The sequence below is a fragment of the Triturus cristatus genome, chromosome 3_2, assembly GCF_964204655.1.
Source record: "Triturus cristatus chromosome 3_2, aTriCri1.1, whole genome shotgun sequence".
Taxonomy (NCBI): Eukaryota; Metazoa; Chordata; class Amphibia; order Caudata; family Salamandridae; genus Triturus; species Triturus cristatus.
The window spans coordinates 162,591,576-162,618,353 of NC_140584.1; the positions used below are offsets into that span (position 1 = coordinate 162,591,576).

The following is a 26,778-nucleotide window of genomic DNA, read 5'->3' on the forward strand; positions in this document are numbered from 1 at the left end:
GTGACTCGGTTACCGAGTCACAAGATGGCTGCCAACACTTCCTGGTTTGGAGTGTTGGCAGCCAATCAGAATTGAGCTCGTGCTCGGGAGGGTTTGCGACTCCTCCTCTGTGCTCAGATATCGATATATATATATTTTTTTTTTCTCAAGAACTACTGAACGGATTTACATCATTTAAAATAAAAGGGCGCACTCTAGACCAAGACCTACCTTTTTGCCAAATTTGGTGTAATTCCGTTCAGCAGGTCAGGCTGTAGCCTGTAATAAAGTTTCCTATGGAAAATAACATGGAGAAGATGCGCTTTGGACCCCCCTTTTTTCTCGGCCCCCGCTTGACGAATCATCCTGAAACTTTTAACACACAAACTGAGCGGTCCGGCCCTATTTTTTGGAAAATTTCACGAAGATTCGTCAAACGGTGCCAAAGATATTGGCAAATCAAAAAACACTTTTCCTATGGAAACTGGGTTCTAACTATAACTACATACGACTGCCAGTGGGCATAGGAAAAGCATTTTTTTCTTTTTCTGCTAACTTTGGCACAGTTTGATGAATCTTCACAAACTTTTCCAAACTAGTGTGTCAGCCACTTCAGCTGCTGTCTGGAAAGTTTCAGGGTGATTCGTGCAGCGGGGGCTGAGAAAAAGGGGGTGTTCCCAAACACGTTTTCCACATGCAATTTCCCATAGGGATTTTAGACACAACTGCAGACTGAACCGCTGAACGGAATTTCATCAAATTTGGTAGAAAGCTAGATCTTGGTCCAGAAAAAGTGCTTTTTGGAATTTGGTGCAAATCTGTTCACTAGATTTGGAGTAATGAAAGAACAAATATGTATTTATATCTAGAGGCGTGGATCCACAGCGGAGGATCCACAGATCTACGTGCCAACAACAATGCCGTTATTGGCTGACCGCATTTTGTGAACCAGGACATGGTTTCCGGGGAGGGGGAATAAATTAGAAATAGGATATAAGGGTCAGGATAGAGGTATTCTGACTCCATGGGACTGATGCAGAGTCTGTGAGGGACCTCTTCATGGGGAAGAAATTGAGGAAAATGTTTTTTTTTACGTGCGTGACGATCCGCGGATCCACGACGGAGCTCAGTTCAACCCCATGTGAATCCACACTGGATCTGAGGATCATACCACAATTAATAAAAACATACATCCACTTACAGCCCCACTCACTCACTCTCTTAGGCACCCACACAACCACTCACACACCCAGTCACACATCCATGAAGTCATTACACACCCACTCACACACCCATACAGTCACTCACACATGCACTCAGAGAACCAAAGGACCACCCACACAACCACTCGTAGACCCACACAGCCACTCATATAAGTACTCACACACCACACCCACTTACACACCCATACAACCACTCGCTCACACACCCACCCAGAAACCCAAAAACCCTCACACACCCAGTCACATAAACATACAGTTACACACCCAGTCACACATCCATACAGCCATTCACACACCCTCTCACACACCCATAATCATTGATAGATCCACACAGACTCAGAGAACCACTCATACACCCACTCACAGCCCCACACAGACACTCGCTCACCCAGTCAGAGACCCAGAAAACCACTCGCACATCCAATCAGACACCCATGCAGACCTAGAAACCACTCACACACCCATTTACAAACTCTCACACACCCTATTACAGACCCAGAGAACCACTCACACATTCACTCACAGACCCACATAAGCTGGCAGTCCCTAGGGCCATTATTGGCTCCAGGTTGGGGGGGTGTATGGCCCCCCTCCAGTGTTAATTTAGCCTCAGGTAAGTGGGGGTTCCTAGACTGTGGGGACCGCGGGGCCACCCGTATTTAATTTTTTAGAGTTGTACTGGAGAGGTGGCAATCCCTGGTGCTTCAGGGAGCCCATGGGCTCCCTGCTTGCTCTCATTCCAATTTAGCCCCAGGGAAGTGGCGGTCCTTGCATAGCTTCTTTTGCATGGGGAGGTGGTGGTCCCCGGGGCTGTGGGGGGGCCATGCAGCCCCCGCATTAACTAAGATTTTGCCCTGGGGAGGTGCCAACCGCTACTCCGCCGAAGGTCGCTGCTGCCCGCCTGCCAGATTATGACCAATTTAATGGTCTGGTGGGTGGATGGCATGGCGGTCCCACTGCTGTGGGTCTTTCAAAGGCAGAGGTGCCTTTGAAACAGGAACAACAATGGAAACGCCGTACGGGGTTCCTGCATGGCATGGACACGAAAGTACATTCTGGGCAGGAACCTGGGTGCATGCACACAAGGGGGCACATGTTGTGGCCCCCTTCATGCATTCTCGTGCTGAGGGGGCACCCGGGACCCTGTAGGGCCCCCTTTGTTTCAGCACCACCAGCATTTTCATGGAGAAAAGACCTCCATGAAAACGCTGGCAGTCCTGAAACTTGTAATATGCATGGCGGTACCCCAGCGGCACCACCTGCATATTACATAGCCCTTGACCGCTGCACCGCTGCACCGCTGCCAGGGAACGTCGGTTTCATGGTGGAGCCGGCGGTTCAATTACCATCCTACCACCCAAGTCGTAATAGTGCGGTCGGACTGCAAGTGCAGAGGTGGCTGGACCACCAGCGCACCGCCACCACAGGTCTGGCAGTCCTCAGACCGCCAGACTCATAATTAGGCCCTTTATGAATAGTTGAAGCTGCTATGATGGAACAAGTGCAAAATATTTTATTTGGTTATGCACATTAACCTATAGTTAAGTGTGTTTCCAGATTGTAAGATCTTAATTGCATTATGCAACTAGATATTTGAGTTTAGCTACACACCTTCATATTTGGGACGCTCTGTGTAAAAATCAGTGCAAAATGTGTTTTGTTAAGTGGTAATGCTCATTTAGCCTGTAGTTAAGCTATATGAACGTTGAAGTGAAAAATGATCCATCGTAGCTTACACACTTTAAAATATCTCATGCACTTTAATTAAGCTCTTGGCACTTTATGAACAGTGGAAGCTGATATGACGCAACTACTAAAATATGTTTTATTTGGTTATGTATTTTAGCCTAGAGCCAAGTATGTTTTCACATTGTAAGATATTATGCATTATGCAATTCATATTGGAAGATCTATGATTCCATTATGCAACTAGGGTATGCGTTTAGCTGCATGCCCTCAGATTTAGGATGCTCTGTGTTGAAATCAGTGCAAAATGGGTTTAGTTAAGATTTTTTGCACTATAAGATATTTTTTACTGTATACTATGCCCTTTATGTTCAAAAACGTATGGTCACATTAAACTATTAGAAGCATAACCTGCTCACATATTTGGGAAATTGTAGTGTGGAATGGCCTTTGTTTATCTTCTAAAAACATTATTTGAGGAAAATATGCACAATTGCACTTTATAAGCCATTAGATTTGGAATGTGAAAAATTCACCACATATATGAGGAACAGTAATGTGCATTTTATCGAGGGCGGTTGGAAGGTAGACAATAATCATATGAAGTGCATAACAATGTAAACATGCAAAAATTGACTTATCAGACCATTAAGTATCTATAGAAAACTACAGAGAATAATGTCCTATGGTAACTATAACTCGAGCACTCGCTATGCACTGCTAATTACCCCACTTATTACATTACTCATGACATCTTCCATGACATCATTAATAATATCACTGCAGCTTTTGCCATTAAATTATTGATGAGAAAACTGTGCATGGCGGGGGCGATAGTTATAGTTAAATTTACTTGAGATAACTGTAACTATAACTAGGATAGGATAGGATTTATAGAGCGCACTCAAACCCAAAGATGCTAAAGCTCTACAGCAGAACAGAGAAATCAGCAAGAGCAACGCAACTAAGAATAAGGATTCCAAGATGAAAAAAGCCAGGTTTTCAGATGTTTTTTAAAGTACATAAGAGAATCTGCTTCTGAGATATAGGCGGGTAGACTGTTCCACAGTTTGGCGGCGGCCACATTAAAGGAGCAGCCACCCCATCTAGTCTTCCAAAATCTGGGGATCCTGAGTTTTTTAGAACCAGAGGATGCAAGTGGTCTGCCAGGAGTGTACCAATGACAAAGCTCATACATTTGGGTGGGGCCCTTGTGATGAAGTGCTTTAAAAACTAAGCATAGGTCCTTGAAAGAAGTTTGCCTCCTGGTAGGCCAGTGCCTTGAGACCCTTACAGGTGAGTAGTTGAGCTTTACAAGTCATCCGATTGATTGATTGATTGATTGATAGGAAGCCAATGAAGGAAACAAATCCCTTCTTTAACTGAGTGCCATTTGGGAATATTCAGAATAAGACGAGCTCCCACATTCTGTATGATCTGAAGTTTGTTCAGGGAGGAACTATTGATGTTAAGGTAAAGTTCATTGCAATAGTCCATCCATGAAGTGGCAAGGGCGATAGTAACTGTCTGGTGCAGTTCCGATGGAATGTAAGCAAAGATCTTTTTTCCAGGTCCTGATGATGTAAAAACAGGTGCTGATAATGCAACTGACCTGTGCGTCAGAATTCAAAGTATTATCAGAGATGACCCCAAGGTTTTTAGCTAACTTGATGGGGTGGGGAGGAACCCGCAGACATCTGGTCAGCAAGTTTTGGACCAGATGGAGTTTTGGGAGAGAATGTGGCCTAACAGCTAAGGCGGTCGACCTAGGAGCTGGGGCACCAGGTTCGAGTCTCGGCAGGCGATGCTCATCATTCTGTGATTCTGGGCAAATCACTTAATCTCCCCATGCCTAACAAAAATAATGTGTCTGTCTGTAACGTAACTGGTGCTCATGTAAAGCGCTCTAGTTTGCGCTATATAAAACTCCACAAAAAGAAAACACAAGCACTTCAGTCTTGTCTGCATCGATCGTCAGTGAAATGTCTTTCATCCAGCAAATAATGCTGGACATGCACTGGTTGAACCTCTCCTCGACCAAAGGCAGGTTGTTAGAGATAGATACAATAATTTGAGAATCCTCTGCATATGACAGCACTTGAAACCCAAATGAACGCACCGGATCAGCCAGAGGGGCTACATAAAGATTTAAAAAGTACGTCTCAAAGATGAGCCCTGCGGCACCCCACAGGGGAGACTGGACGCCTTTGCTTTGAAACCGCCGCAGCCGACAGTTTGCACCATATTTGAAAAAAAGGAATGGAGAAGCTGAAGAGTGTTCCCACTGACCCCAGCTTGCTGCAGTTGCTAAACCATCCATGTGGGCGAGACTGTATCAAATGCAAGCATTACCAGGATAGCCGTCCCGATTGACCTGGGCTGTCTCTGTACTATGGCCGGATGGAAATCCATTTTGAGAAGGATCAAAGATCCCCTGAGTATCAAACTTTATCAGCTCCTGATTGCTACATTTTTCTAGGATTTTAGCAGGAGCCGGCAACAAGCAAATGGGATGAACATTTTTCATATCTTCTGGATTAGCATTGGCTTTCTTAAGAAGTGGAGAAACAACAGCTTCCTTTCAGATAGCAGGAAAAATGCCTGATTGAAGAATGCAGTTAAACACCTTCTATGAAAACTTAGCAATTGGATCCGAGGCAAGTTGTGACATTTTGGGCATGCAAGGATCAGACGGGACCCTGATTTAAAACTCAGCAAAAAGTTATTGGTCTGTTGGACAGAGATAGGCGGGAAAGCTGAGAGAAGATTATCAGGGGAGCCGAAAACGGATTTGTCAGAAAGTATATAATCTGTAGCAGGCAGCTTAAAATTCCGAGAACTTTATCTTGCAAATATACTGCTACTTTGTTGCAGAATTCTTGAGAAGAGTCGTGCGCACGCTGAGTAAGGGTTTCTGATAACTCCTTCACTACCTTAAGCAGCAGTTTGGGAGAATTATTTGCTGCCCCAATTTTCTCAGTAAAAAAGAGTGCTTTAGCCTGTAATATGCCTGTTTAAACTCCCGGAGCATTACTTTATGCTTCTCTTCTTCACCAGAGCATGGAATTGCCATCCATTTTCGCTCTTGTCTGCGGCATTTCTGCCTAAGGGTCATGAGTTCTGTTGAATACCAAGGTGCTGAAGGCTAACTTCTCACTGCGATGTCCAAAGCTGTAATAACCCAGTCTTGTAGTCCTTCCGCAGAAAAAGGGAAAGAGCTGTCCTTGGCTGCGATGGAGGATTCAAGGGCCTGTTCTCCGCCGGCAGCAGTGATCTTATTTATGTTCCTGCAGCGTAATTGCTTGGGAAGGGTAGAGCTCATTCTATGTGTGAGACAAGGGAGAGAGAATTTAAACTGGATCGCCCGGTGATATACCCAGCTAAGGGGCAGGACTTCCTCAATAACCAGATTGTTATGGTCTGTAAAAATCCCATCTAGAGTGTGACCTGCCGTATGAGTGCTAGATTGCACCAGCTGTACAAATCCAAAATTGGACACAAGTTCAAGGAATAAGGCAGAGTCTTCACAAAGAGAATCGTCAGAATGAAAGTTGAAATCCATAGAGTATTGAAAATAAATCAGGTTCCAAGGTCTGGCATCAAGCCTTGGTAAAGTTGCCTTGAGGGTCCTGGCGAGGGCATACCAAGAGGCCTGATGCAGTGTACTTGGCCGAGAGTTTAAGCCTATAAATAAATATACATATATATTCATCAAGAGGCTTTAGAGAAGCACTCTCCTGCCATTTGTCTGTATAAATGTCATTATCATTTACACTCTTCTGCCATCCAAAACAGTAGCATACACCATGGGGCAGTATGTCAGCCAATTTCAACCATTGGCTCTCTTGCCATGTGAGTGACCGTGGTTTTCTGATCACATGTGCACATCAGCCGGAAAATGAAGGCGCTTAAGTTCCAACGCCAGTGGTTCAGTTTTGTCAGTTCTCCATTTTCTCCTCTTATTGGATCCCTTTATTTTCTTTCCTTCTCATCTGTTGAATTTCGAGAGCATACGATCACTCCCCAGAAAGTGGTAAAGGGCTGCTTGCTTGCAGCTCATTTCATGTGCAGTGACCTGCATCCCACCTTGCGACCACCTCTAAACCCGGAGACCATTATGGAATGGGATTGCCCATAGTATATCATTGTTTTACCATTTGAAGATGGCCAGCATGTTGATTTTGAACATGGCAGCCATGCCTAACGTGAAAACAACATTACTCTATGTACAGTGCCATTGTAGGAAATCCACATGCTGCTATGTTTAATTTTCTTTGTTATTGCAAGCTTTGCCCAGCAAGTTTAGTTAGCTGCATGTATTCCTTTTTCTACTTTTATCCTTTTAATTTATTTTGCATACGCTGTTGACTTTACATGTGAGTTTTATTGAGGTATTTATGTGTGTTCATTCAAGAAAGAGTCAGTGGATGAATAGATGAATGAGTGAAAAGATGATTGACAGTGTGCATGTGTGCTGACCTATCGAGTGCCTAAACCAATCAAGGACAGAGAAGGCACTTTCATTAATAAAGCAGACTTATTGGTATTGCCAGTGTTTTGTCAACAGTGCCATGAGGCTGCCTTGCCTGTGTCAACTCATCCTTTCATCTAAGCTAAGAACTGGGGTCATACATAATGTCTTCCTAACACTCCCCCAAGCCCCATATAGCAGCAGACATAACACGACAGAAGAGGGACCCCCTGCATCGCCAGATGTTCAGTTTAAATGCATAGGTTGTGTTGTCTCAGCTCACTGCTATGAGAACACTTGCAAAGCACGGTTTTCCCTGGGCACCTCAGATTGGACCCGGGGGAGCCAGAAACGAGTAGTCAGGCTGTGTCAATGAATTGTGCCAAGGCTCTAGGGAGCCCAGTGCTTAATTTGAGCTAGTGTTGCCTATAGCTGCCTGGGCACTCATTTTTGAGGACCGGCACTTATTTTTCTGCATCAGACATTTAATGTAAGCAGGTGAGGGAAAAACAAAGACACCGGAAAGATTAAGTAATAGAAAGAAGGAAAAAACGCCATAAAGTAAGAAAGCAGGATCCTGCACAAGTGAGATAAAGGGTCTGGCAGGGGAATAAAGCGGCATGAGATGTAGTCGCGGTTCCTCCGCTAAGGCAGAGGACCGTCACCCCACTGCTCGTTGAGCAGTGCAAAAGAAAAAGAAAATGATAATAACAATAAGGTATTATCATTTTTTTTCTTTGCTCCAGGCAGGTCGGTGGGGCGGGGCTGGCTCGCTGCAGAGGGAGCAGGAGTTCTTCGCACTCCCTACCTACATTCACATGATGGCTCAACCAGCACTCTAGGGCCGGCCAAACTGTCAGGCGCACTTGGCATGTTCTCCATAGGTCTGTGTTGTACAACCCCGTGGAGAACATGCCCAGCCTCCACAGGCACTGCCTAAGCAGCCAAACAGTCCGCTCAGGCCAATCACGATGCTACTCAGGCAGCGTTGTGATTGGCTGGGAGAGTCTGGAATCCTGGGTGCTTCCAGTGCTTCCAGTGCTGCCAGCGTGCGACGGCGGCAGAGGCGTGCGGCGATGGCAGCGGCGAAGGTATGTTTCAATTTTAGGGTTAAATGTAAGTGTATTTTTTTATACTAAATATAAGGCGAGCAGCGGGGACTCCATTGCCCAGGAGTCCCTGCGAGCCCAACTAGTTACACCTGGGCTGCTCTCCCTGGTCGCCACGCCCCCTCGCTCACAGGAGTAAAAGCGGATTGTCAACCCTCCACCAGCGGGACACTAACTGCCTCTTGAGATCCTTGGACTGACGTCGGATTGCCCTTTGTTCTTCTTTGTTGTTTTCCACCCAGCAACTCGCCGGACCCACTGCGCGGGTCCCGCAGCGCGCCAGATCATCACGGGAGTTGCCAGAAGGGGCTGCTTGATACCTGGGGTGAGTGTATTCTGACCAGGGCTGCGAGCAGCGGGGACTCCATTGCCCAGGAGTCCCTGCGAGCCCAACTAGTTACACCTGGGCTGCTCTCCCTGGTCGCCACGCCCCCTCGCTTACGGGAGTAAAAGCGGATTGTCAACCCTCCACTAGCGGGACACTAACTGCCTCTTGAGATCCTTGGACTGACGTCGGATTGCCCTTTGTTCTTCTTTGTTGTTTTCCACCCAGCAACTCGCCGGACCCACTGCGCGGGTCCCGCAGCACGCCAGATCATCGCGGGAGTTGCCAGAAGGGGCTGCTTGATACCTGGGGTAGTGTATTCTGACCAGGGCTGCGAGCAGCGGGGACTCCATTGCCCAGGAGTCCCTGCGAGCCCAACTAGTTACACCTGGGCTGCTCTCCCTGGTCGCCACGCCCCCTCGCTCACGGGAGTAAAAGCGGATTGTCAACCCTCCACCAGCGGGACACTAACTGCCTCTTGAGATCCTTGGACTGACGTCGGATTGCCCTTTGTTCTTCTTTGTTGTTTTCCACCCAGCAACTCGCCGGACCCACTGCGCGGGTCCCGCAGCGCGCCAGATCATCGCGGGAGTTGCCAGAAGGGGCTGCTTGATACCTGGGGTGAGTGTATTCTGACCAGGGCTGCGAGCAGCGGGGACTCCATTGCCCAGGAGTCCCTGCGAGCCCAACTAGTTACACCTGGGCTGCTCTCCCTGGTTGCCATGCCCCCTCGCTCACGGGAGTAAAAGCGGATTGTCAACCCTCCACCAGCGGGACACTAACTGCCTCTTGAGATCCTTGGACTGACGTCGGATTGCCCTTTGTTCTTCTTTGTTGTTTTCCACCCAGCAACTTGCCGGACCCGCAGCGCGGGTCCCGCAGCGCGCCAGTTCATCGCGGGAGTTGCCAGAAGGGGCTGCTTGATACCTGGGGTGAGTGTATTCTGACCAGGGCTGCGAGCAGCGGGGACTCCATTGCCTAGGATTCCCTGCGAGCCCAACTAGTTACACCTGGGCTGCTCTCCCTGGTCGCCACGCCCCCTCGCTCACGGGAGTAAAAGCGGATTGTCAACCCTCCACCAGCGGGACACTAACTGCCTCTTGAGATCCTTGGACTGACGTCGGATTGCCCTTTGTTCTTCTTTGTTGTTTTCCACCCAGCAACTCGCCGGACCCGCTGCGCGGGTCCCACAGCGCGCCAGATCATCGCGGGAGTTGCCAGAAGGGGCTGCTTGATACCTGGGGTGAGTGTATTCTGACCAGGGCTGCGAGCAGCGGGGACTCCATTGCCCAGGAGTCCCTGCGAGCCCAACTAGTTACACCTGGGCTGCTCTCCCTGGTCGCCACGCCCCCTCGCTCACGGGAGTAAAAGCGGATTGTCAACCCTCTACCAGCGGGACACTAACTGCCTCTTGAGATCCTTGGACTGACGTCGGATTGCCCTTTGTTCTTCTTTGTTGTTTTCCACCCAGCAACTCGCCGGACCCGCCGCTCGGGTCCCGCAGCGCGCCAGATCACCGCGGGAGTTGCCAGAAGGGTCTGCTTGATACCTGGGGTGAGTGTATTCTGACCAGGGCTGCGAGCAGCGGGGACTCCATTGCCCAGGAGTCCCTGCGAGCCCAACTAGTTACACCTGGGCTGCTCTCCCTGGTCGCCACACCCCCATCGCTCAATCATCTCCCTACTTTAGGAACACAGTCCCCCGCTGCGCGGGAGCGCGCGGGGCTGAGCCCGGGCAAAGGGCGGGCCGTTTGAGGCCGTTCGAGGACGGGGGAGACTGGACCGGGCCATCACCCTAACTTTTATTCATTCGGAACGTATACTAAAAGTGTACGTATTGTTACCTTATTGCCATTGCACCTGTGCGTTCTTAAAGACTCAGTTTCATTGACAATCTGTTTACATAAGACGTTAACTCCTTGTATTGGTCTAACAGGAATCATGGTCCTAACTAGAGGAAATAAATATCGGGGGTGGGGGCAAGCTTTTAGGCCCCATGGACGACTTCATTACCAAGGCAAATACATTCATAGACCAAAGTATTACTCTGATAGAAGGTAGGGTGTCTTTGGATTTAGCGTTGGCTAAGAGATCCTCCATGGGTAACTTAATGGATGCAAGAACCCCCGTAATAGCCAACAACTCTGGGCGAAGGACGCTTTGTGAGGGTAGGCGTAGCCTGCCAAACAATGTGGACCTGTCGGCCTCCCAGCTTTCCGATTTCCAGACAAGCTTAGACCTAGAAAGGACACCAGAGCTGATACCCCAAATCACACCGGATGAAACAAGGCAAGCAAGAGGGAGGAGGGAGGGCGCTATAAGAAAAAGAAAGAATGATCTGAAAAATCACATCTCCAACGAGATCAGTGACATGCCTAGCAGGAAAGAGAAAGCACCCCCTAGAGCTGAACAGGTAGTAGATTCTGTGATTATAAATCAGTCCACACATGGTACTCCAGACCCTATTAGCCTGGAATCCTCCACTCATTCACCCTGTAGTAAGGAAATAAGCGATAGCAATAATTCACAACTACTAAATAATATTGCAGATCTATTAAAATCTTTCCTTGCACCAGTAGAAGCAAGATTATCACAGATAGAGAACCAGCTATCCAACTTTATAACCCTCACAAAGTCCAAGCAAGTGCCGGGGGCCCAAAAAATGGGGGGAAACAAGCAGACCCTTCTCAAGCCCACAGTCATACAAAAGAATGTACCTATACCTTTAGATGTAACACCTAAACCAACACCTCCTGAAACATTAAATATTAACAGAGCAGCGAAACCTTCCACTAATGCTACCATAACCCTACCCCAGGGTAATGCCCTGTCAGTAATAACACCGGCGCCTAAAACATCGGCACCCAAAAAATCGGCGCCTAAAACTCCAGGTCCCAAAATACCTGCCCCAAAAACTTCGGCTCCAGTATCCAACAGAGGTGACCCTAGGGGACCTCTCGAAGCTAGATTTGCTGTCGATATGCCACCGGAAGCAAGTCCCTTTGTAGTTGTAATGACAGGTGTGCCCGAGTTAGTGGATTATAATGCAGAAACTACGTGGTCACTGAAAAACAAGGCCCAATATTGGCTAAATACCAATCGCCCTATTCCAGCAACTTGGACATGTAGGATTCTGATGGTACGTAGGACTCCCTGGGTGGGAAACAGCAGAAAAACAATACCGGGAGATTGTATTGTGATCACATTCGAAGATCCCCGTGTGGTAGACTATATTTGCTCATGGGAGTTCCCGAATGTAAATGGAGGTATAGGCACCAAGCGACTTTCCTTTTTCTATCCTTCAAGACACCGCAATGGTCCTTCTAATGATTATGTCAGCCCCTGGGAAGTAGCAGCTCTCCGTCATTGTGAATATGGCAACCCAAGGCAAATAGTGGGCCCTCGACATCATGATTATGATAGCTCATGGTACACAGTGGGGCCACGTCATCGGGGAGGAGGATGGGATGATTGGGGTCCGCACACATAGAGGACGGCCTATAGAGAGTTGCCTCGCTGGGATGCCTGGTCCAGCATCTCGACGATGAATAGGTTTAGTGGCCTTGAATCGGTCGACTGACCACTAACGGCGACCGAATCTACTAATCCCAAGACACCCCATTTAACGCCTAAAGTAAAAACAATTTGTTTAGTAAATGAAGCTGTGGCGATTAACACAGAACTGCAGCCCTTACCTATCCTCTTTTGGAATGTTGCGGGTCTTCGCCCCAAAATTGAGGATGGGACTGCCATGAACTTCTTGGAGCCGGGTAAAATCATCTGCCTCCAGGAGACATGGTCCATGACGGAGCTCCACCTCCTGGGTTATAAAACATACTTCACTCCAGCTCTGGGCAGTGGTGTAGGCAGACCTAAGGGAGGGCTGATCACGTATATCGCAAATACTGTGAACCACTTAAAAGTATCTGTAGTTGATTCCGATCCAAATTTTCAATTATTTTCCCTTTCTTTTAAAAATAAAGAGTCTATCCTTTTGCTTAACCTCTATAATAATTTAGAGGAGGACCAATTCTTGATCTTTCTCTTTAACATCCAGGAGAAACTAACCCATTTTTAAAGGCAGGAAAAGGGGTGGTTCATCTTCTATGGGGAGGAGATTTTAATCTGCATCCATGCCCACATGCTGGAAAAAATCGCTGTGGGATAGTGGACGAACATGATGCTCCCCTCATGCACTTTGTCCATACCAAGGTGGGGATTGCTATGAATAATGTCTTATCCGACTTGGAACTCTTAATAGCTAACGAGCCAAGTCTAGGCTCAAACTTCCTGCAACCAACTTATGTGGGTAGGGGATACAAAACGACAGTCGATTACATCCTCCTGTCGTCTGAATTGTTGCCCCGAGCTAGGTCCTTTGAGGTCCTGACTAACACACTAAGTGATCATTCTGCCTTGAGGATGGATTTTTATTTAATTAATTCTCAACTCCTAACTGTAGTTATAGCTAAAACTCTTGCCCAGAACAAATTGGAGTTATGTAAACAAAATGGATATACATTAAAGTGGGAGAAGATAAACCCAGCCGAAATCACTGAAAAATTGGTAAAAGCGGCACACTCAAACATAACTAAATGCCTGGATCTACTAGAAACGGATGAGGAAGTCCTAAATAATTTCACCCAGATATTAGAGAAAATTAAGGGACTTCTTACAGTAAATCCAAAGAGCTCGAACCCAACTACTAAAGGGTGATTTAATCATAGTTGTACCGTGGCCCTAACTAAGCTAAAGGTGGCCCTGCATAAAAAAGTTAGAGATTCGCAGCAGATTCAACTCCTTAGACAGCAATATGGAAGGGCACGTAAACAAAGAATACAAGAACTAAAACAGAAACTATGGGACGACCTGCACACTAGTGCTGTCTCTAAAAACAGTGAGGCTTTCTGGCGAACAGTCAAATCCCCCTACCTAACAGATGATAACAGTCCCAAGATAGAACTGGCCATAGAGGAAGATACTTGGGTGTCCCACTTTTCTAAAATCTTTAAAAATACAGTAACATCAGTAGGGACAGAAATTACACATTCAACAGTTGAATACCCAATATCCCTGCATTTTAACATCTCCGAGGTATTTGTGGCACTGGAAACAAGTAAAAACGGGAAAGCCCCAGGCCCAGATGGGGTCCCAGTGGATCTTTTTAAATTCAATCTGGATCTCTGGGCCCCCATTCTTACTAGAGTGTGCACTGCAGCTGCAAAAGTGGGTCTGATAAAATCTTGGACCAAATCTATCATGGTCCCAATTTTCAAAAAGGGGGATCGTCAGGACGTCAAATGCTACCGCCCCATCTCACTGCTGGATTCTCTGGGCAAGGTCGTTGGCAGGGTCGTGCTTGAGCGACTCCAGCAGTGGGCTGAGGAGGGAGGCATTATTTCCGATCTCCAATTTGGATTTCGGGAGGGGTTTGGAACGGTGGAGCAGGCCCTCAATCTTAGTCTGATAGTGGGCAAATATATCCAAGCAAAAAAGGACACGGTCTATATGGTGTATGTAGACCTGTCCGCTGCTTTTGATTGCGTTTCACACGCAAAACTCTGGATGGTTTTGACACAAATGGGAGTGGATCCCCCTCTTTTAGATTTTTTGAGAGAGCTCTATTCTAAAGCCTCTGCGAGGGTGCGCTTTGGCGTGAAGGGGGAGTTGACAGCATCTTTTGGAGTGGAGCGTGGAGTCAGGCAGGGGTGTGTCCTGGCCCCCTTTCTCTTCTCATTGTATACGAATGGCCTGGAGGAAGAGATGTTGAGGGGGGCCCAGGATCTCCCGCGGGTAAAACAGCGCCTGATTCCCGCTCTGCTCTATGCAGATGATGCTGTCATTTTGGCGCGCACTCCACATGAATTATAGAAGTCCCTGAATAGGTATGTTGATTTCATGGGTGGGCTGGACCTACATGTGAATGTCAATAAAACGTTTGTCATGGTAGCAGGCAGTGGGAAAAATCGAGCAAAGGATATCTATCTCAAAGACCAAAAACTTGAGGTAACTGCCCAGTATCCGTATTTGGGTATCATGATCGACGAAAGGCTAAACTGGAGGCCAGCAGTAGAGGCCAGGTGCCATCTTTTTAAAAGAGCTATAATGGCCCTGATGAGCTTCTCCCAGAGACTGGGGAGGAGGGCCCCAGTGGAGCTACTAAAAATTTATAGCGCCAAGTGTCAGGCGATTGCGTTGTATGGGGCGGGAGTCTGGGGACACGTAGATGTTAGCGCCCTTCAGGTGGCAGAAAACACCTTCCTCAGATTCATTTTAGTAACACAGAGACGTACATCAATCTACGCATCCCACTTGGAACTTGGAATCCCTTACTTAGAGGATTTGTTAAGGATCCAACCATTATTGCTCTGGCGGCGCATTTGGACCTCTGACAAAAATGCGCTGACACAGGCAATCGTGGCGGACTCAATGACTCTTGATCAATCCTTAAAAATAAAATGGCTTCGGTATGTCAGAAACTTCCTCAAAGATCTTGGTTTGGAGAAATATTATCTTGAACCCAAAGATATTATTGATCTACCAAAGAGAGCGTTGAAACAACTGGCTCTGAGTCACCTAGAGTCCCTGAGGCTGACCTCTGAGTCGACAAAACCCTCGGTCCTTCATGCCAACATGATCCAGTCCACTTATTTTATCCAGCCTTATTTAACACTACAGATTAGCACGTATGATAGAATGTTATTGACAAGATTCAGATTAGACTTCTTTCATAGACTAGTAGCTTTTCCTGAGAGAAACAGGTGGGACCCATTTCTCACTACTTGTCCCTGTGATGAGGAATCAGTACAGTCTAACTTACATACAATATAGTTTTGTAAATTCCATCATCCACATCGGAAAATTTGGCTACTACCTCTATTAAGGCGATGGGGACTTAGACAATGTCGCCCCGCAATGCTACGTCTCCAACTGTTAGAATCTGAACTGGTTTGTTATCACGTCCTTAATTTTTTTAAATGTATTATGAAGCATAGGAAAAATCTGTAAAAATTACGCTGGATCCCAGACGACGTAATGAAATAACTTGATTCTTTGTTTTTAATATATATTATTTTGTGTCTGTCTGAACTCTATTTTGTAAGATGATCTCTCTTTTAATATGAAATTGTATTATCAAATGTTGCTTTTATGGTTTTCCAATGTGTAAAGCCGAATCAAGAAAAATTAATTAATCTATACTAAATATAATGTGACTGTGAAAGTTAAAGCAGGGTTGTTTGTAAATAAATATAACTTAAACTCATCCAAAAGCACTACTTGGTTTTTGAGTATTCTTGTAATGGTACCTGTTATTTACTGTGCTTCCTAACACCAAAAATGCTGTATGATGCGCTACATAAGATAGTTACTTCGCTATTTTTCAGTCAGCTGCCACTCCCGCAGTATAATAGTCATAACATCTGCCCTTTGATCACCGTCTGAGCTGTTACAACTAGAATCCTCATCCAGGGCCTGATTCAGGAAGGTTCGGTGGTTGTGAATAATATACTCCATTTCTACGTCCCTGCTACTCCAATGTGTAATTAATCCAGTCTTGCAAATTCTCACTCCTCCCCGTGAGACACATAAATAAATTGGTCCGGTTGTAAATTGTCCACATAAATGTATACCATACACTTGTTATTAATTTGTAAATAAAATAAGTGCCAGGGGCCTCGTCATAGCTCTGCCAGCGCTGCCAATGACAGTAATTACACAATCTACTAACCATCACACTGCTACAAGTGTGACATTTCTGACTGTTCGGGCCCCCAAAGCTATAAGAAAGGCTTGGGTGGCTGGTATAATTTGCTTTTAATGTATATTGAATTAATAAACAACTGTTGCTCGGCTCATCTTTTGATTGCACAAACAGCGGCACCATGTGGCAATTATCATAAGTGCTGGTATTGATAATTAAGTGCCAGTGCTGAACACCGGCAATCACCGGGTCAAATTAAGCACTTCCATACACAGAAACGAGGGCATTGCGGCCTTTGAATCAGGTGCAAGACCTGAGCAAGGTATGCCTACATGACCATGGAAGCTAAAGAGGGCACGTTTAATCTTTGATATTATTTTGCTGGTATTTGTGTGGCACACAATCTTCCATTGGTGTGGCATTGCTGGCAGTCCAGGAGTTTGAGGATTCCTCGGCAGACCGGGGTCTGCTTTGGCTTGTGAAGAGTTGCTATGAGTAATCTGGCTGGGTACATTCAAATGCTGGGTGAATGCATTAACTTCAATGAGTTGAGGGAGAATGTTCCTAGTTGTTGATGGTGAGACTGGAGGGCTGCACCAAAATGCTTACTCGTCCTATTAGAACGGATCACAAGCCCATTGTCGAGCAGAAGTATATGAGTGTGTGTGAGGCAATCATCAAGCTCTCCGATACATGGTGATAGCTTCCTTTTTATTTAATGGTTTAATGTACTGCTACTGCACCAAAATGTATTAATGTGCATACATCAAACCGACTATGCAGCTGCCAAAAGACATCTTGAAAGTGATTTCTAAACTGGCATTGATACTAAAGGGTTAGGCCTGGTGTAAGGTGGCCAGAGCTTTGTTATACAGATCCTGGCAAAAGTCAAGTAGTTGGTTTGTGACACTGACTTGGTGCCATGCTGTTAGAGTCTGGCTGACCATGTTTGATGTAAGGAAATAACTCAGTGGGTTGAGTGACAGGGGTTTCTTTCAACACTGATGGGCTGAGAGGGAGACCCTGAGGAAGCAGCAGATTATAGTCTCATAGGCACCTATGAGATTTGCTGCTGCAGAAATTAATGCTCCTGGGCACTGATGCCAAACCTGAAATTCTGGTTTTCTCCTCAGAACTGAATCTGAATCCTCTGTCTTTTCAGCCACTGTATTTAGCAAAGCAACTGTAAACTAACAATAGACCCAGATTTAAAAAAAAACACCTGGAGAGGTTTGGGTAGTGGGCTTGTGCGCTCTGCTCTCTCGGTGCCATGTGGGGCAGATAATAAAATACTTTCCAGGGAGACTCTTAGGTGCTGCTGAATTCCGTCAGGGTGCCATACGCTTAGTGAACAAATACTGGCAAAGCCAACCAATAGGTCTCGCCCATGGGCATGACATTGGATTTGGCAATCAGGTGTGGGTGGCTAACTTGGGGGTGGGGGTGGATAACAGGATCGTTTTAAAAAGTACTATAAAGCGGCTAGCACTAGCTGTTTCATATCTCTTTTTAGATCAAGATTGCAGACGGGGTGGTGGGAGGGGGGAAAGAACCATGAATGGGATGAGAAAAACCAGGGAAGGTGTGGGGATAAGTTAAAAAGACAAGGTTAAGAAACAAGGGAGGGAGGGAGAGGTGAGGAGAAAAAAACAGGAAGGGTGTAGGAATATGTCTAATAAATTAACAAAAATAGCTATTGTAATGTAATGTAAAGGTGAATTTATACCGCGCGGCTACCACTCCAAGGAGTATCTTGGCGCTAAGTCAACCAGATGGAAAAGTTGAGGGGGGAAGACATAATTCACGCAGGCACCAAGACTACACCATTGCTAAGCAAGCCGCATCAGTAAGAGAAAAGATCCATGTTTTCAGAGCCTTTCTAAATTGGGCCTCCTGCGACAAGGATCGGATGAAAGAAGGAAGACCATTCCAGGCTTTAGCGCCCAAGACAAAAAGAGATTTGCCACCCTTGGTGGCTAGCCTGAATTTAGGGATAGTGAGCAGATTCAGTCCTGAAGATCTCAGACAGCGTGCCGGATGGTAACGTTTAAAGCCATGACACAGATACTTCGGACCTTGCTGATGGAAGGCCCTAAAGGTGAGTAAAAGGATCTTAAGTGGACCCTGCTGTAGTTTGAGCCCACTCAACCATTGATCTCCTGATTGATTAATTATTATAGCTGCATGAGAGGTACAGGGAGAAAACTATCATGTGTTAACACCTCAATGCGATGTAACCAATCTGGTCATACAGTAACACACTCAACAGCTTAATCTGAGTTTAGTAGGGTTAAACTATAACATTAGAAACAAATCAATATGGACCAATTTCAACATGATCATATAGAAATACAAAAAGAATAATATAGGTCCAAATCTCTTGAACAGACTTATGGCCTTATTACGACTATGGCAGTCTATTGCACTGCCGTAGTCGGGGTGGCAGTCCACCTGCCATATTGAGACAATAGCCGTCGGACTGCAACAGCACCACTGCTGCTGCCAGGGATCTGTGTTCTCTAGTGGTTTTGCAATGGTGTGAGGCTGGTAATATGCTGGTGGTGCCACTGCAGCACCGCAAAGCATATTACTTGTTTCCTCACTGCCATACTTTTCATGGCAGTGAGCCCGCCATGAAAAGTGTGGGGGTGAGGAAACAAAGGAGGCCCTACATTGCCCCCGTGTTGCCTTTGCACCATGGGGTGCATGCAGGGGGGCACAACACCTGTGTGTATGCACCCCAGTTCCTGCAGGGCATGGCCTTATTAGCCCATGCCCTGCAGGAACTGCCTTTGACGCTCCCATTGCAGTGCCTATTTCAAAGGCACCACCCTGGGACCGCAAAAGAACTGCCAGCCAGAGACTTTAAATTCGTACTCTGGTGGGCAGTCTATTTTGGCTTTGGTGGTCTCGGAGCGGGGTTGCAGTGTGGTGGCCCGGTCCAAAACCGCCAAATTTAAAATAAGTCCCTTACTCTATATAATACAAAACAGATGACCAACTCTATGACGACGATACAGATATTCAGGAAAAAGAATTAGGCATTAAATTGCATCAGATGATTTTCTAAAGTAAGCATGAACAAGCTATCTCTCCCTACACTACCTTAAAAGGGCAACCCTAAACTAAGAAGCATTTGGTAAAGATGAAATCAATGAGATGTCAGCTGTCAAAGTCTTCAGTCGAAGGCACTCCAACCATGTGTCAGGTAGCATAAATCCACACAAGCAGAAGCATAGATCTGCTCTCAGTGAAATCCTAAAATTAAATATCAATTGCGCTCAGGGTAGATAATCCCACATGATCCTTGCTAGTGAATTTCCATGGCTTCGGCACAACTGGATACTTGCACCACCTTTCCCACATCAACAAGTTGCAACTTCGTTTGTCCTTGGTCGTTCCTCTCCTCTTCCATGAGAAATCGCGTCCTTGCTTGTTACTGTGCTTCCCCTTGCCAACTTCGTCTTCTCATGCCTTGCTATCTAATGAAAACAAAACCCTACAGTGCTAACTAATGAGGCTTTGTCAATACCTGCAGTGGAAACAAAATAGAAGCAAATATATTCAGCATTGAAGGTTAAATGAAAATTGCATGTTAGATTTTAAACGTGAACATGAACTGAACTGGTTTCTCGAGGCCCACTCTAGTCAACTTTATCAGTGCACAGGGTTACAGAATATATGCACACTTCTACGCACACAATAAATGCAGCTTCTTAAAACACTTATAAATTGTAAATGATTACAAAGATTTAATTCTAAATGCACCTGCACAGAAAGAATTCTTGTTACAAATATAAATGTTTAAACGCTTGTTTACACATACACATTCTAATTTATTAACCTCACATCACTCACATTAATATATAAATGTTACATGGACCTTTATTAATCACGTTCTATACACAAATTCTCCAGGTGGAGTACTTTAAATATGCAATACTCCACTCTCTTTAGTAGCAATAATCACACAGAATATATTTGAGTGATGGCTACTCATGAGTATGATGCACTTCTACAGTATCTCAGATGGGATGAAGATTACACTTCTCCAACCTCTTCATAGCTCAGAAACAGTAACTGAATTCCAGTGCGAGCAGTGGATGCCAACGGAGGGGCACTACTCAAAGCTAAATACTTTGTACTTGTTCAGTGCACTACAGCAACCATAGGAAGTGATGCATGACAAGCGTTGCCCAATGAGAAGGCAACAAAGGAGAGTGACAACGATGCTAGCGAATGGTAGGCTATGGGCGGATTCCACGCCCATTACTGAAAACAAGAGTTTCGCAAGTGAGAGTGCATGCACTAGTGAATGCTCTCACAGGCTTGAACTAAAAATTGCCAATGCCTATAATTCCTTTTAAATTGTCTCACTGACGTTTGCTGTTAATTACTTGCAGTTAATGCTGCTTTGTGTTATTGACGTCATATGGTCAGGATTTCATTTAGTCAATGCGATGTGGCCATGGTGCCTCGTCATCGAACTCCAGTCCATGTGGTTGATGCTTTTTATTGTAATACAGCTTTTATACACACCCCTTGCAAGGCCATGAGGCAATCCTATTTGCTTTGGGTTCCTGGTGCCCTTTTGGCACACATGGATGATAGGAAGTTAGGTGCAGTTTAGTCTATGTAGGGGAGTTGGATGAGGTGTGTGTGGTTCTATGAGGTGCTTCAAACATGATGTGGCAAACGTGCTACGTAGAAGCAGAGACGTTTTAAGGCATGGGCAAAGTGGACAATTGCCCTTGGCCCCCACCATCCAAGGAGCAGCCTGGCAAAGGGAACTTTCTCTCTATCTCACATCTGTCAGTTTATCCATCTCAACCTTTAATGTATTTGATTTTGTTTGGCATCATGGAGCTTGAGTCAGCGAAAAAAAGGGGTAGTAAAATGCCAAGCTTTTCCGGACAGGGGCCATTTAAGTATGTTTTGCTTGGGGCCCCCAAAATCCTTAAGATGATAATGCATAGAAACCTCGGGTCTTGTGGAGAGTGAGAAAATAGATGCAATCGTACATACCTGCTTCTTAGGAATGGTCAGTGTCTTAAAGTTGAAACTGCCCCTTAGTATGTGGATAGGCGCAGTCTACCAGGGAGTATATTGAGAGACGGACAGAGACGCAATTCCTGGTCGCACTTTAAAAGAACCAGGGTATAAACCGTACATGGTCCATCCAACAGTAAAAGAGCAACAATCCCTGCAGTCACTGCTAAAAATCAGAAAATAAACTGTGTGCTTTAATTAAAAGACACAACCCTTGAAGGCTCTTTCAGACAACCAGTATGTATGCAGTAGGGTGCACCAGGGTATATGCCATGCGAGGTCCACCAATAATCAAGAGAGGCACAATCCCTGGAGACAATTTTAAACATCTAGGGCATAACATGTATATACCACGCAGACCCAGCCACAAGCGAGAGTCTCACAAATTCTGCACCCCATGATAAGCATTCAGGGTACATAGAATGTGGGATCCACCCAAAAGCAAGGAGGCGTCACAGCCCCTGCAGGCACTGTTAAGCAACCATATGACTATGATATTTATTTAAGAGTTTTATATAGCTCTGGCCAGACGCGAAAGTATCGGAGCGCTTTACAGCATTTGTCACGCGGACAGCATAGTATCACAGTAGCATACACATTGACTTGTGACACATTACATAATATTGCCTTGAAAGACACATTGAACTCATGACAAGATAGTATCAGAGTAATATACACATTGACTCATGACGCATCACATAATATTGGCGTGAAAAACACATTGACTCGTGATGAGACTAGTTCAGGGGGGGGGATAGAGGAGTGAGTCTAGACAGGAGGGAGGAGAGTGATGTAGAAGTCTTAATGTCAACAAGTCTGTGTGCTGCTGTGGACAGGCTTCTGCAGTTGGGCGGTAGCTATCCATTTGAGAGAGATCTGTTGAGGAAGAGGTCTTTGAGCTGCCTTTTGAAATTTAAATAGTAGGGGGTAATCCTGATATGGACTGGGTTGGAGTTCCAGATTTTGGGCGCATTTCCTGGGAAGGATCGAGATGCAGTTTTATGTTAACGAGTTTTCGGTGGGATGAGGAGTAGAGTGTAGGTACTTCTGAGGCTCCTTGTCTGACGTGCCGTCTGTAGTTTGGGGGCCAGGTAGGCGGGTTTCCCTGTTCGCAGAGCTTTATGAGTGAGGCAGACCGTTCTGAAATTGGCACGCATTTCGATTGGAAGCCATTTTAGCTCTCTGAGTGGGGGCGAGATGTGCTCATATTTCTTTACTCCGGTGACCATTCTGGCAGCTGCGTTCAGAGTTGATCTGAGGGGAGTTAGGTGAGATTTTGCTGATCCAGTGAGGGTTGCATTTCCGTAGTCCGGCCTGGACAACACCAGGGATTGAGTAGCTTGTTTGAGGTCGTTAGGAGGGATGAAGGGTTTTATTTTGTTGAGTAGTTTAAGGTTGAGGAAGGCGCTCTTTGCAGTGTTTTTGATGTGTTTGACCATGTCTAATTTTGGGTCCAGAGTGATTCCCAGTGATTTTACAGAGATAAATGGGCCGGGTGTACATCTTGGAGGACTGTACATCCAAGAACTCTAGTCTTGAAACCTCATCTGACTTTTGGGTATAATCAGTCTACTCTACTAAGTCACGGGTGTTTTCATAGACTCCGGTAAGCCCTCCCTTACTATAGGACGCATGGTCCAATCCTGCTGAGACTTGTCATTGCAGGGCCTTTTAAGGTTGTGGGCCCTGCTGAGCCTCGCTGACTAGGGACCATCGCAAGACCAGGGCCGGACTGGGAATAGAAGCCATCTTGGCAATTCCCGGTCCTAGTGGGCCAGGGGGAAGTGGGGGTGCTACTGAGAGGCTCCGGCCCCGCAGTTGGGGGCGGGATGCTAGTGTCAAGCACTGCTGCCGCTTTTGTAACAGGGGGCAAACATTCCAGCACTGCTGCAAAACTGGCCCCCCAGTAACAAAACTGCCCCCATGGGTCAAAAACCAGCCCCCACCCTTCCGTCTCACTGGGAAATGCCCGGTGCCCGCAACGGCCAGTTCGGCCCTGCGCACCATGCTGGACACCTGAGAGGAGCTCTGTCTACTGTTTCCTGTTGGGTATGAGAGCTAGATGTCTTGATGTTAGACGTCATGTCATGCAAAAGTTAGGTTGCCCTATGGCTGATTTACGGCGTCATGTTGTCAGTGCACGCTCTTGGTGGCACAGCGTTAGCCTCCTTACGCCCTATCATTGGCTCACTCTTGTCCCCTGTTTCCTCTTCTCACAGCGCCGCTCTCGCTGGGCATGGAGATCACCGCGCCAGCCATAGTCACCGCTCTCAACGGCACGGATTCCCGCTTGCCATGCACCTTTAACTCCTGCTACAAGGTGGAAAACAAGCTGTTCTCCATGAACTGGACGTACCGGGAGTGCGAGAACTGCAGCGAAGAGACAGTGAGTAGATGGCGGGACCCCGGGATTACACCATATTGATCCGCCATCACTAATACACTCCACGAGCGCCCTCCCTTGTTCCACCTGTATGCCCATCTGCCTCATACACCTCTTTTCCACCACTCAACATATGTGTGGCTGTGCAAACTTCTTATCCCCCCTGTTCTGCCCTCTTATTCTCAGCATTTGTATTTACTCGTTTGTGCTTTCTTCAGTTTATTTTATTATTTTGTTCTCCCCTATACATTCTTCCTTCCTCCTCTTTCCGATTCACCTTGATTTCTTCCCAACCCTTATTCTTTCGTCCTGCCCCTAAATTTTTTTATCGTTCCTCTTTTGAACCTCACTCTTCCAAATGCCCATTTCTCTCCCCTCTCTGCTTCCCCTCTCTTCGCACACAACCTCCTTTCAATTTAGTTCTGTGCCCCTACCACTATTTGTCCCCTTCCACGCTTTTCACCTTCCTTTTCCATTCTCGCTCTTTTATCTCCCCTTCTCTTCCCCACCTAGGCTCCTTTACCCGCCACTTTTTTCTTCGCCCTCCATTTTGCAGGTCTCTTCCCGCCTCTCTTCGCTTTCTTTCTGCTCCCTTGACTCTCTTTTATCCTCGTGCTCTCGCTTGCCTTCCGCAAGCCCTTCATGCCTTTTCTTCTCACCGCCCTCAGCATTTCATACATTGATTTTTTTAGCTCTACGCCGAGCTATTAAAAGCCTTGAATAGAATCTCTTGTCTTCTCCTCCCAGTTTTCCAAAGCCCCCACTGCTATATGCTGAACAGAACAGCACTGCCCTCCATTATCGACAGGCAGTTCCACTAATCAAACATTGGGGGGGGGGGGGGGGGGCATCTTTTTGGGCGGGCACAGATAGGGGGCTGTGGCGAGCAAAAGATGTACCATATGTTCCATGATGAATGTCGTTGCTACTTTATGTGGAAACCTGCCAGAATTTAATGGAGTGCTCCACAGAACACAAACACCCGAACTAATTTAAACAAGCATTGGAAAAGCCAATAGGTATCTCCTTTGGGCACTATTGGCTTGTTTTGCAGGTGTCTTTTGACGATGCTTTTCCGCGTCAGACTTTTGCCTGGCGCTGTGCAGCATCATCAAAAAAACACAAAGGCACGATGTTGCGACCCTCATTAATGCCGCACACATGCATAATAACACATGATGATGCCATTTTCTCTAATTTTGATATTTACTAATCCAAAATGCTAAATGCCACTTGTATTAGTAAATTATAAGCATTGGTAATGCCAATTGGGCATTCCTTTGGGACCAACTCCTTTTTGAAAAGCCTTTGCTGATACGGTCCAGCAGTGTTTTAAGTGGGATAAAAAAAATGGGGGGGGGGTCTCTCAAAGGGGTGCAGCCAGTGTAATTAAGGGCGTGTCTTAAAAACACTTAACCTAAAAATCTGTGCTTAGCATAGTGTGCTGCCCGGCTCTTATTTTGCTGTTTCTGTCATTCCATCCAGAAATATGATTCAACAAGTAACTTCATACCTACAAGTCAGGACTATTGGCGTTGTCAATGGTTGTTAGCTGCTTAGGATTAATAAGCAACTATGGGTTGTATATAATATTGAAAAAGCTTTCACCTAAAGCGCTGGTGACACCATGACAATGTTGCCGCTCGTGAGTTTCAAAAAGAGAAAGGAAATCCAGAGAGAAAATAGCTCTCTTTAAAGGATTTCCCTTCCCCTACAAGGCTCACCTGGCATGACGTCATATCGTAACTTCTCCACTTGTGAGAAGTGAGCAGTATGAGCACGTGCACATCGGTGTGCCTGCTGTCCATGCAGTCCGGAAAAAACACGGACCACCTGTGCCAGAGCACAAAACAAAGCCCGATAGAGACCCGTTTCGAGGCCCCCTTTAAAAAACTGCCAGTGCTCAACACTGGTGGACCCTGCCCAATTAAAGCCCTGCGGTTCAGTGTAAAGTTAAAGAAAAGGTGCAATGACGCAGCTGCCGCTGACAGTCGTGCCTTTCCACTGCCGTTTGCGTGCGTGATGACATATCTGTGTGCATGCATTAGAACGCATTGGGAGGGAGAAGCATGCATTCAGAGAAGAACACACAACGCAGGGGCACTGGGCAGAGAAGAACATGGCGGGCGGGAGGAAAACAAGCCAGAGTACTGTCTGGGGAAGCGCAGGAGAGAGCAAAAATCACAGAAATGTGACAGCAACATTTAGAGCGGGCAGGAGCACTTGAGGGCTAGAGCAACATGGAGTGCGAGGGGGATGGGTTGAGAAGTATACAAGAGAAAAACGCAGCGCAGGGGTGGGCATTTGGGTGGAGTGCACTAGGCAGAGAACAAGTAACATAAAGCAAAAACGTCCCTTAAAAGTTAGCAGTGGAAAATCCAGCCCATCTGAAAAATAGGTAAAACAGCTATGCTCCATGGGAGGGACAAAGACAAGATGGACAAGGAAAGCCATCGAATAAGACGCCAGCAAACAAGAGTCACAATAGGGCCAACCAATGGTAAGCAATGGGCGGTCTGTAAACTCGCAATTGGTCTTTTTGCAACTAGACAGTTTGTGCTGTCTGGTAGGCTCAGCCTAAAAATTAAGACTTTTTTACAGCAAAGCTGCTTATAAAAAAAGAAAGAATGGGGAAGGGTAGGAATGGAGGAGCAGATAAGGGAGCAAGGTAGAGGATGGGGAGGGGAGAAGCATTGCATGAGGAAAAGAGCAATACAGAAGGTGGGGAGAGAAGCACATGTTGAAGGAAGAATATAACATGTGAGGGCGGGAGGGAGAAGAACACAGAGCATGGAGTTGGAGAAGTTCAAAACCGAGTGCAGGGGATAGAAGTACAAGAGAGAGAGAGAAGC

At 46.3% G+C, this 26,778-nt stretch overlaps 1 protein-coding gene across 2 annotated transcripts in view; it reads left to right on the forward strand.

Moving 5' to 3' along the window:
* SCN2B (sodium voltage-gated channel beta subunit 2) overlaps window positions 1-26,778 on the forward strand; it is a 136,525-nt gene that overhangs the window by 54,469 nt on the left and 55,278 nt on the right. For both annotated transcript variants that reach the window (XM_085647418.1, XM_085647417.1), the window contains exon 2: window positions 23,763-23,929. In XM_085647418.1, coding sequence (XP_085503544.1) covers window positions 23,763-23,929 — 167 coding nt within the window. The remainder of the gene's footprint in view (window positions 1-23,762; window positions 23,930-26,778) is intronic.